The 12,365-nt window shown below is 46.1% G+C and overlaps 1 protein-coding gene across 1 annotated transcript in view; it reads left to right on the top strand.

The window, feature by feature from the left end:
* LOC142587404 (medium-chain acyl-CoA ligase ACSF2, mitochondrial-like) overlaps positions 1 to 12,365 on the top strand; it is a 200,813-nt gene that overhangs the window by 138,234 nt on the left and 50,214 nt on the right. The window contains exon 11 of the mRNA XM_075698398.1: positions 5,422 to 5,495. Within this exon, the coding sequence (XP_075554513.1) occupies positions 5,422 to 5,495 (74 nt within the window). The remainder of the gene's footprint in view (positions 1 to 5,421; positions 5,496 to 12,365) is intronic.

The raw sequence follows: 12,365 nt of genomic DNA, 5'->3' as shown, positions 1-12,365 counted from the left end.
CGGGCTCGCACGGTCAGTTAGAGCTCGCACGGTGAGGTTAGGGAGCCGCCCCTCTAATGGTCCCATGTGTGCCGGGAAGCAATTGAGTAGTGTGGGGTGAGATGTTCAGTACACAGTATTTTGCTGATGGTCGAGGATATGCTCCCTGTTCCGAAGGACACAATAGCCTTCTTGGAGTCGCAGTACACCAAGCTTTTACCGTCTTCTAGGAGTGCAAGGCTGATGGCCGCCTGCTCGGCCACCTCAGGACTAACAGTGCGGACCGTGCACACGTTGATGAGCGTGCCACTTTTGTTGACCACTGCTTCTACATAGGCTCTTCTGCCAGCATATTTGGCTGCGTCCGTAAAGCAGCATGCTTTGCTAGAGGCGGCTGCCTGTCGGAGAAGTGCTTTGGCTCGAGCAAGTCTTCTGTCGATGTTGTGTTTTGGATTCATATTCGTGGGCAGAGAGGCTGCCCTTATCTTTTTCTTCTGGTCGGGTGCTAGCCTGTGGCTGTTACACTCGATCTCCCAAGGCGCGACGCCGATTTCTCGTAGGATCCATCTGCCCGCAGGTGTGCTGGACAGCCTGGTGATCTGCGCCCGTTCCTGTGCCTCCGCAATCTCGCTCAGCGTGTTGTGTGTGCCTAATGCGTCCAGTGACTCCGTGCTCGTGTGCACGGGTAGACCCATGGCTCTTTTGTCGACCTTACGCAGGAGCGTTTCAAGCTTGTCTCTTTCCACTTCGGACCAATTGTGCATGGCCCCAATGTAGACGAAGTGACTGATTACGAAGGCCTGTGCCAGTCTATGCAGGTTGTCCTCCTTGAGCCCGTGATGCCGGTTGGCCACTCCTCTCAGTAGGCGTGTGGCGTTCTCGGCCTTCGTGGTGAGCCTAGCGACTGCGATGATGTTCGAGCCGTTAGCCTCTATTGTCCTGCCCAACATCTTGATGTGACCGACCACCGGAATTGTGTTGGCTTCAGCGGTGTACAGGCGGACGCACGGGTCTGCGCCTGTGTCCCACCTCTTCGGTTTGGGCCCTCGTCTCTTGGGTCTATATAGGAGCAGCTAAGACTTGCTGGGCGAGCACCGCAGGCCTGTTGGTTTGAGGTACTCCTCAGGTTCGGATCGCATTTTGTAAAGTGTGCTCGATTTGTTCTTCGCTCCCCTTTGCCACCCACATGGTCACGTCATCTGCATAGATGGTATGTTGGAGGTTCTCGATTCGAGTCAGTTGCCTGGGCAGTCCTATCATGGCCAGGCTGAAGAGGGTAGGGGATATCACCGAGCCCCGCGGGGTACCCCTGTCGCGCAGCACGATTGGCTCCGACTGCAGGGAGCCGACTCGTCGCGACGCCTGCCTTCCCCTCTGCAAGTCACTGATGTAGTCATGGAGACGTTGACCAAGTTCGAGTGCTGAGATTTCTTGTAGAATGAAGGAGTGCCGTATGTTATCAAAGGCATTTTCTAGGTCTAGGCCTAGGATGGCCTTGACGCCTCTTTTTGTGCTGTCTAGTATCTGGATTTGGAACAGCTTCATAGCGTCTTGCGTCGCCAGCCCCTCACGAAAGCCAGTGATGTTGTGAGGATATATCTCGTTGTCTTCCCGGTAAGGCTTCATACGGTTATGCACCGCACGCCCCGTGGTTTTACCCACGCACGACGTAAGCGAGATTGGACGCAGATTGTCCATGCTGAGAGGTTTGCCGGGTTTCGGTATAAAGACCGTTTTGGCCGTCTTCCATTCTATGGGAACATTGCCTGGACGCCACGTCTCATTAACTGTCGCAGTGAGCTGTACCGCGCCGCCCTCGTCCAGATAGTGGAGGGCCTTTTTGGTGATGTTATTCGGCCCCGGTGCGGATCGGCTGTTGAGCATGTATGAGCGCTTGTATGATCTGAGCGCTTGTATGATCTCTTCCATGGTGAAGTCGGCATCAAGCTCCGCGCCTTAATTGAGATATGCTCACATTGGACTGACCTTTTCAGTGGTTTAACTCATATCCTGCGAACAGGAGTTAAAAGCTTCTGCCCCCTTAGTACGTCGCGAAATACCAACACCCATCTCGAACCATAAGCCATCGTTTAGGCCATGATATGCTCCGCTTTCTCAAGGAATGTGCACTGCTCTCTAAGGATAGGTCTCCCCTCTATTGTTTTATGCAGATAATTATGATTAATCCATCACAACATACACAATGAAGGTATATTTCTCCTTTCCAGTATTTCCCTATAGAAAGCATTGATTATCATGCGCAAACAGTGGTCTCTCCTACAAAAAAAATAAAGTATATGATTTTGTATAAAAAGCCGCAGTTTCGCCCGAAAGCCGAAGCATCGATTGCGATAGCAAATTATTAAACAGCTATGCGAAGTATAAACTTGTTAGCATTCGCTTATTAACTAAATTAACAAGCACGATGCCACATGTGCACTGGCAATCATAAACATATCTCACTGGCGTAAGTAATAGTGGCAGCAGAAGCGAGCGAATCACCCTTCTTGCTACCTTTCGCTCCAACGTAAACTAAGCTGCGAAAACACAGGGCACACTAGGCTACCAGCCCTTGGCGTACCAAGACTCTGTACCCATAGCAGATCGCTTTCGAGATGGGGCCCGCGCGGGCACGCTCAGTCACTGCCGGAATAGAACCCCCCCCCCCCCCCCACACACACACACCTCGCTCCGGTGCTCTGCGAGCGATGCGAGACGGCGCGTTTGCTCTCCGCCTTCCTCTCTTACGCGCACGCAATCGAGCCACCATACTCGGCTCACCGTCGCATGCTTTTCCTCGCACCCAAATCGTACTGCGCGCCTCCGTGATATTATCGAACTCGCACTTTTTACGGAACATCACGGCGATGCCAACGGCGACGGCAGCGGTAATGCGTCCGGAGTGTCCATTTACCTGCTATCGCAATAACACAATGCCGGGACTATAGGGAGACTGCGCTAAGATGAGCGCACATCAAACACGGAGCCAAGCTTGTGATGAACATACCGAAGCACGTGCCTGGAGCTGCCCAGTGCCGATCCCCTTCCCCTCCACTATGCCTTAATAATTAATTAAGTATGGGCTTCTACGTGCTAAAATCACGATTTGATTATGTGGCATGCCGTAGCGGGGGATTCCTGAAATTTGGACCACCTGGGGTTCTATAACGTGCACCTGAATCTAAGTACACGGGTGCTTTCGCCTTTCGCTGACATCGAAATGCGGCCGCCATGACCGGGATTCGATCCCGCGACCTCGTGTTTAGCAGCCCAACACCACCGTCCACTTTGCCACCATCATCTCTAACTATCCTTCTTTGCTGTCACTTGTCGAATAACTCTTCGACACTACGAAATATTCATTGTAGTTATTCGCAGCAGCCTAGCAGTATTCGCTCATTTGTCATTTTTACCATATTTATTTAACCTCGTAAGGTCCACTTTCAGTATTTACATCCGAGGGTAGCATATGCACAAGAGGCCCGTCACTGCTACAATACCATGCACAAATTAGTGGCGGAGGTACAAAAAGAGTTGTGTAAAAATAGAAAACAGTATACGTACAAAAGAAAGCTGCATATGGCAATGAACTTATATAAGGGCAAGCATAAGCAATGCGGTATTTTCGTAACTGATGAGACGGATGGGATCTATTAAAATACCGACTGTTTTCGTTCATTGACAATTCATTCATGTTATTTTCAATGGCGACTCACCCTATCGCTTTGCACAAAGATCAAAACCGAAAAAATTAGGGCAATATAATTGCTCAATTTGTTCAAGAGAACTTTTTTTTATAAACATCTCTGTCCTCACACTCATTGTGCTATGGGCCTTTGCTACCTACTGCGCTTCGTGCTGAACTCCTAAGGAATCTGCTCAGTGAAAATTTAACAGGTTAAGCCTATTTCTTATCTGATAATAATTGATTGCAGTAGAAGGTGCACGTGCAGTACTCTTTACAGCGCTTGGATTAGAGCCGCAATATAGCGCTGGTCTCGATTTCTGAAAGCGTGGTGCAACTGTTTGTTTTATGAGAATTTTTTTTTGTTTCGACATACTGCAGACCATTTGGTCTTAGAAGGAGGGACACATGTCCAGTACTTCGAAAACACAAGAATCCACGCATTTGCACAAATCCTGTAAACAAGCTTGCGAATAGAACAGTTGAACGACGACCAAACAAATAAAGGAATCTAAAACACTTGTGATATGCTACGATTATGTACACAGTAGGAAAAATATGTCGAAGTTATCAGATACAAAATTAAGGCAACACTAGAATTCGAATAGCTCGCACTAGAACTTTCAGCGTACTGAAGCAAGTGTTGGTATAACACATCCTTAAAATTGCTACCTTTATTGACTGAATCCACGGTAATGTGTCAATGCTTCAAGTAAAATTAAATGAACAGAAATAAGGCATGGCAAAGACTGAACATGACAGTAATTTTACTTTATATCATGAACTAACAGACCAGTAGCGAATTTTCTTATTTTACGCTTCAATAGTACAAGAAGACGCTCCTAATCACTTTAAGTGCTTCAATGCGAGCCTCAAAGGTATCTTCAGGTGTGTTCCACGTCGTGCCTAAGGAATAGAAATCAATGTGAGATAAATTTTCAGGAAAACCGTCCGTTTTTGTAGACAAGAGGATGGGCTGTATTTTTATTCTCGGGGGAAGCATGCGCACATTATCTATATCACAAGGAGGCAGCTGATGTCTACTATACTACTACTACACTACTGCAGTCTACACTTACCAAAAATACCGCTACAACATTTGTTGTTACATAAGGCCTTCTGTGAATGCTGGCAGCAATTCTGAAATAAAAAAAAAATAAAATCAATATAAGTTCAAGCTGATAAGTATCTTTGGTAGTGCCCGAGTCCCATACTGAAAAAAAAGGTCGTTCACGGTATTTGTGAATAGATGAGCCCAAGGAGGCATACGGAGGATTTTCTAGCTCATAATTGCGGCTCGCAGTAAATAAAAAGGTTATCGAATGCAAGACTAGGCTGGCCGCATCAGGTCGTCGTGGCACTGAATTGAATAGACTAATATGCGTCTACATAGCATATGTGGCCAAGGCCTTGGACCATGATGCTACAGAGAGAGCCCGTTTTCGGGCTAATAACTGCTCGACACATTCAAAAAGGGGGAACCAAACAAGATCCAGGTATCTAGCATTTACTAGCAAAGCTGTCTTTTGTTTGTTGTGTATTCCAAAATACAGACGTGTCATCCTTTGCTTATAGGCGCTGTTATTTATACTCAGATTGTGTCTTTTCAACTTGTCCGATTTTAAGCAAGCCAGCTCCACCAATCGTAAGAGGAGATTGAGCGCCTGCCTTGTGTTTGTTTTTGAACTGGGTTGTAAGATAATTATAAAAATAGGACAACTTATTACTGGGCCAACATGCGCAATTTCTTTTTTCAGTTGAGTGCGGCGGCAACATTGTAACGCCGTCATTACGAAAGCTGGTTCGAGAGAAGCTCAGTATTCCAATGAGGGTAAGTTTGAATTATTTCTGTATTTCTGTACGCTAGCAGTACGATGAAGATGAGCGAAAATTGTACGCACTGCTGTTAGTTGTCAAGCATTTAATTAACGACTGTACATCAGTTCCACTTTACATGTACACCAACATGTAAATTGGATCCCCATATATTTATATAGTGGAGCTTATACTTAAATATACTTTATTAGAACTGGTTGACCATGATGAAGATCCTAGGCTCCACCAAACTTGCTTCTAGTTTCAGCGCCTGGATTACTGCAAAGCAAAGTCTTTAACAAAAAAATGCAATTACCTGTGACATTTTTGTCACTAAACACCGTTTTCGGCCATACTTTTGTTCACGACCAAAGATGACTAATTTTAGGGTAATTATGCGTACGCAAATACATGCTAATTAGAAGTTAATAGTTCATAATTAGTATGCATCTACATTAACAAAGTATTTCGGCAGGGATATAATCCGATATCTATTCCACTCTAACGTACACTAAGCCACTACGCCCCGTGTTATTGACCGCGCGGAGAGTGACTACATGGTGATAAAGACTGCGCGTAGTACCATCAACAGTGTGCGTTGCTTGTGGCAGGCTATACACTTCAAAAAAAAAAAATAACAGGCAGGCTGATTTCCGCCTAGACAACATCTCGTGTCCATTGAAGTTGCGATAATATGCATAAATTCGGTGATGTTTTACGTTGAAGCACACTCATTTTTTGCGCCAAATCCCTATTGCCTATCAAGTTGACATCACCATTTACAGCATGTGCCCATTAAAACGAAATTCTTAAGGGGTCTTGCCGTAACACACAAGCCGCATGCTTCATGTTATCGCACCCAGGCATCAGAAAAGTGACGCCCAGTTTACCGCAACAAGTGTTAATTACATGTTTTTTTTTTTTTCAGATTTCAGAGGAAGGCAGTGTTATTCTTGCACAACAAATTCATTTCTCTCACGATCTTACCGATAGACTCTCAACATCAAAAACATTTGTATTCTCGCCCGTCAAGCAGTGATGCTGCCGCGATGCGTTACCAGGAAATAGTTATTTTCTATTTTTTGTCTTTGACAGCAACTTTTATAAAACCAAGAGCACAATGTTTTTTACGCGCTCCCGTTATCGCGTCCCCCGCATGAGAGCGTTTATACATAGGTTCAGTTCTCGCAGGCGGCTGCTGGGAGCTGCCGCTTATTATAATAATAACATTATTAATTATATTCTGAGGAACTTCTTTATTCTCTGAAATTCCACGCCACGACTTCAAAGAAGTTACGGCTCGTAGTGATCATGATGCGCACAAATAAGGAAGCTGAGATGCGAGTAGTGTGCTCACAATAGTAGCAGTAGTAATAGTAGTAGTAGTTGTAGTATTAGTAGTGGGGGTGGTGGTGGTGGTGTGCCCCTTCTCGTGGTAAATTCCAGGGGAATGAGCACAAAGTCTGCTGTCTGCATAGTCTTCAGAAAAACAGGAAACAGAAACAGAGAAATAGGAAGATAGGAAGAAAGAGAAAAACGAAAACCAGGTGACAGATCTTCTTCAATAAAGCAGCACAAGGACAAAGAAACAACACAGAATACGCACGGTCACTACAAGTTACTGTACTAAAAGCATGGTAAAAATATAATAAATATTGTCTTAGCTTGTTTAATTCGACTCACAGCAATTGTTTCATTGAATAATGATCTCCTTCAACCAACTTGCCAATTATTGCTGCCATCTTGAAGTCCTTGCGAAGTCTTCTGACCATTGCCTCCTTCTACACAATTTATCTGCGGTCTCATATTTATCATCATCATTTATTCTCCCTTAAACGCCCCTTGAGGGCTATTACATGATGCACGAGCATTTGCACGAGTAACCACTGCAGTTGTGAAAATAAAGAAAAATAATAACATTAACATGTCAAGGGGCGCATATGGTATGAACATTAAAGACATAGCGAACGTAAGGCTTGTCACAGGTGTAAGAAAAGTAATTAGTTCTGGAAATAGGCAGTCAGTAACGGCTTAAATTTGTGTGGATCGCGCTTAGTAACTATTTATGCTGGCAGCTTGTTCCACTGTTCTATAATGATAGGCAGGAAGGATCTAATAAATGTAGTTGTAGTACCGTGTAAGCGCTGTACACTTAGGCTGTTAATTATCTGGCTAGAAATACAGTGAGGAGGAAGGAGTAGAGTATGACGCAAGTACGACAAATATTAGAAGACTCATCTTTAATCAATCCTGCGTTGTGTTAATTGAAAGCAGAGGTGAAGGGATGACTTGATGAAACGAACACTTTAATGCTAGTCAGGCATCAGCATACATTGCTGTTTGGGTGCGTCTACTCTGCTTGTGCTCGATATGACACCTAAAGTATTCTAAATTATTTATAACGCGCGTATAGAGCATTGGCTATGGCATTCAGTATGGCGCTTACTCAATGGCTAGTGTGAGAGGATGCCTCATTTTCACTTAACTAACCTGCAATGGACATGGCCCTGTTCGCTGCTGGAGATCAGGCATGCTGCTGGAGTTCATGTGGATGGAGTTTTAGAGGAGTGCGCAAAAATAGCTGTCAAAGTATTTGCGCCGTCACGCCATCATAAAAACCCTAAACATCGAGATCCATAAGTAGTCATCTCCGTTCTCCAGCCACGCACAATGCACCTAGCACATTTTCATGGTTTGACAACACAACCAAGGGCGCCAGTCGGAATAGTAAACAGGTTGCCAAGGCGGCGATCAGGGTACTGACTTGTTTAACTCTAATTTGTACAATACCACAGCACGCCCAGCCTAATACCATCTCGGAGCTTTTCATTCAGCGAGAACAAGCAAAGACTGCATGTTCGTTCAGGAGTGCCCACATGCCAAGTTTTACGGAGACCCTCCCCTGGCTTCTGCGCCGAATGATCTTCCGCCATGGTGCTACGCTGCCATCAGCACTACTACAACATCGAAGCTTCAGTAATACGATAAACTTCCCAGAGCAACAGAGACGACTGTCCCTTCGTGGACACTGCATGGTGTGCACAGACGTGGGTCACAAAAAGGTCGAGTCGTTTTCGTCACTCCATCACACACGGAAAGTCAAAACACATGATGCTACAGAGCAGTGCGTCCAGACGCGTTACTGCTTGAGCCGCAGGCTGTGCATGATGCAGTTGAAACCACCCACACGCTGAAGAGCCATTAGTGTGGTCAACATCTGCGCTAGCCCTCTTCGCACTGTACAGCGCCCCAAGCAAGGTTGCAAGGGCCACGCGTTTGCGAATTCCTACGAAACCTTCATAGTTCATCTACATTCATCACCAATGTACCTACACTGGATTCACAGATGTTATCTTTATCTTATACATTAACTTCGCTGTTAAAGTTAATAGACCGACAAAATTTTGATCCCTCCAGAAACCGAAACTCTTGCATTAAACGTTTTTTTTTCAACTTATTTGCAAGACTAGACCATGCCTTCTTATTCTACATTTTTTGTTCCCCACTGTTCTTTATGTGTGTTGATTATTTCTTGCCGTCTTGTTTCACTCTGTATTAACCGTTGCTTTGTGATGCTTTTTTTTCATTTCTTATGTATTACTGGCCGTCATCCTACTGTTATGCCAACTTGTAAGGGGTCGGCACCTCATCAAGCCGTCCGAGCTTCTAGTCCCGTACTCCCCCGTCTGTAAGGGAATAAATTGATTGATTGATTGATTGATTGATTGATTGATTGATTGATTGATTGATTGATTGATTGATTGATTGATCGATCAAAATGAGCACGAAAATCGAGCCGGTAGGAAAGTACAAATTCCGCACCAGATGGACGACCTGACAGCCTATATTTAGACGTGCTTTCTATCCTTTCAGCCCAGAACTAACTGCGCCATCCATACACACGCGCCGTCAACGCTTCGTGTGTCTGCATCCTTCTCCGTAACGTTTCTCGGAGGTAGGAAGACTCCTCTCTGAGGATTCGGGCTCTGGCGCACATTGTAGCTTCCATCACTAGGACCTGGAATTTAGCACCAGACGACCGACTGAACTGTCCGAAGTGTGCGGCTCTAACTCCTACGGGGGCATTCGCAGCGTGTTGTGGCTGTGTCCAGAAACGAGGGATATAAAGCCTTTGTGCGGTGACCTTGTGGGCGCCGCCACGTTTATCACGCGGCTACGCGTCCATTGCTTGCCTCAGCTGCTTCCCTTGCATCCATGTTTAAAGTGGATGTGCACAACGCCACCCGATGCGGCTTAGCACACCTTTGATGGGCCAGGTATCGGAGATGGTGATTAGGTGGATGACATGAATCTTAAGCCACAGCTTCAGAAGGCACCTAGGCGCTTGCTCATTGCGCTTTGTCCGAACGGCGCGAGCAGACTATACGGTGCTTGTACTATAAGTGGGGCTAGAAATATATTCCAAGCTGTCCAAACTTCCTGGTCATGAATTACATCAGGATCAATGTGATTTGCTCTTAGTTTTTTATTTGGCAAACAATTTAAAGCAGTCACTTTAATGTTTCTTACTCTGTAACGTTCCTCAGTGCAGTCGCTATCGGGCTGCTTCTTTTCTGCCTACTCACTCGCGGGTGTGCTCAATTGCGAACGATTTGTTATTGATGCGCACGGGCTTGAAATATAGATGTTATGCACTTCGTAATAACTTCTAGTACGGACGTAATATTGCTGGTCATTCGTTTACTCTGTGGCCTGTCACGAAACACTCAGATTTGAACATTCGCATGTAGACAGTGTAGTCGCCGTCGCCCACGCTTCATTGCATTGGTTCAAGTGCACGCCATTCACTTATTCTTGATGCGTTGGCGATAAAGTTGGCGTAAGTTTTTGTGCTTTTTGTGGTGTATGTGTATAGATAACGTGCGAGAAACCTACTGTGCCTTTGTCACTGTGTAAAGAGCGGTACTCACTCTTGCTGATGTTCCAGGGCTCAGGTCCTCTTTTGGAGATCAACGGTACAACGCTAGCGAAAGAGCACATTTTTTTATTATATATCGAAAAGCCCTGAACCGTGGAAGACTAGCAATACAGGCCGTCCTTGTGTAGCAGAGGTCGGTGTACCTGGCCACACATATTCGTTCCATTCCCTAATATGCCAGTCGCAATTCTTTCAGTCGACTACTGCACACGCCTTCCCTCTACCATTCCACAGCATGAATGGAATACCGTGCGTTATCGATAACCCAGCTGCATTTCCGACAGCTGGTCTCACAATAGCCGGGTAGAAGTAAATGGTTACGTAATCGTTTGCTTTCGATGCTAATCGATGCTTTCGATGCGTAATCGTTTGCTTTCGATGGGGCAAGTTGCTGCGCGCCACCAAAACCACGACTTCCTTTTTCTAAAGTCAACTGCCCGCTATAAGGGTCTATAGGATACTAAACAGCTGCCCAGGTACAAACATATCCGCCAGACAGTTATAAGTGTCGGCTCATGGACGATAAGTTCGCTAAGCCACTACTACAATTCTAACAAAAGGGGATCTTCCACGCTTCTATTTAAATGCATACTTGTACCGCAGGTCAAGATGCTAAAAAAATTGATTATGTAAAATAAACGCACGGTTAACACCATATTATAATGCAGGAATTTGGTCGTGTCACCGTTTCACCTTCCAACTTGACAATCCAATTGCAAATTTCACTATGTATCCAAAGTCAGGGTTACTTCTAGGCAGCCTTCTAGTGCTAGAATTTTTCAACTTGTTCGTCGTCAAAGGATTAGGATATTGAAGAAATATATCGCGTTGTAATGCCAGGAGGCGTGCTTCCCGGTCAGAAGCTCTCTCCTATTGCCTCATTAGCCTCCCCAAGCGACATTCCTTGTTCGCGTTGTCCGAAATCGCAGACGAGGAACTGCGTCACGTTTATTTCACGAGCCCCACCTGGTTTTTAGAACGCAGCGTGTGGCGCTCGTTCTTGCGATCAGCGTCGGCGTTCCTCGGCATCGCACCTTGGCATAACCGAGCGAACCAGCAGAGCGAAGGTTGGAAGAGCGAAAGCGGAGCGCAGCGGAGCTGAAAGATGGCGAGTGCAAAGAGCGTGAGGAGGAAAGCTGAGGAGGAGGGTGCAGCGGAACCATGAGGCGGAACGCGAAGGAGGGTATGACGAATACGTGAGAAGAAAAGCGTAGTGCCGCGCAGCACAGGCTCTGTGGCGGCGACCGCTACGAGATGGCATCAGAGTAGCACGCCGTCACCTGTTCACCGATGGCATGCGGCGAGCACGTCCACCCATACAATCTATTAAACAATGCGCCGCATGAGTATAGAGGTCTGTCTGCGGCGGCTGCTGTGAATCGCGCCCACGCGTCACCCACGCGCTGCCTTTCGCGATCTCCCGATTAGCGAGGCAGTCGCACCACACTTCGCTGCGGTTGCAACTTGCAGCACGGGACAGATTGTTTGCACCAGCCAATATATCACCAAATGTAAACACGTATACAGCTGCGCTCAAATTTCGCGTTAGGGAGTATCGTTCTCGTCGGTGAATTTTTTTTCTTCTGATGTTTTTCTGCGACGCGGCGCACTTATACTGGCGGTATTGCGTGTTTTGCGTTCTGTTATTTTACGAATGCGTGTTCAGTAATCTGTTACGTTGCAAGCAGTGCATCTGACGTAGAAGCGTTTGTGGGTGTAGCTTTGACTGTCTTGCTGGAAACGCGGCTCCCTCGAAAGAAAAGGCGGGGGCTGTCATTTTAGGATTTGAACCGTTTTTGCGCTTGGCAGCCATTTCATATTTAACAGGCACGTCTGCCACTGTGTCATATACGCACCGCTCTTGTGTGTTTAAAATGGCCATGGCTAGTAGGAGGTCTTCTGTGTATGACAACCATTACACCATCCCTGTATAAGCTCTCCTTTCAG

Source organism: Dermacentor variabilis, chromosome 7, assembly GCF_050947875.1.
Source record: "Dermacentor variabilis isolate Ectoservices chromosome 7, ASM5094787v1, whole genome shotgun sequence".
Lineage (NCBI taxonomy): Eukaryota > Metazoa > Arthropoda > Arachnida > Ixodida > Ixodidae > Dermacentor > Dermacentor variabilis.
The sequence above is the reverse complement of the archived record's forward strand: the minus strand, read 5'-3'. Positions and strand labels throughout refer to the sequence as shown.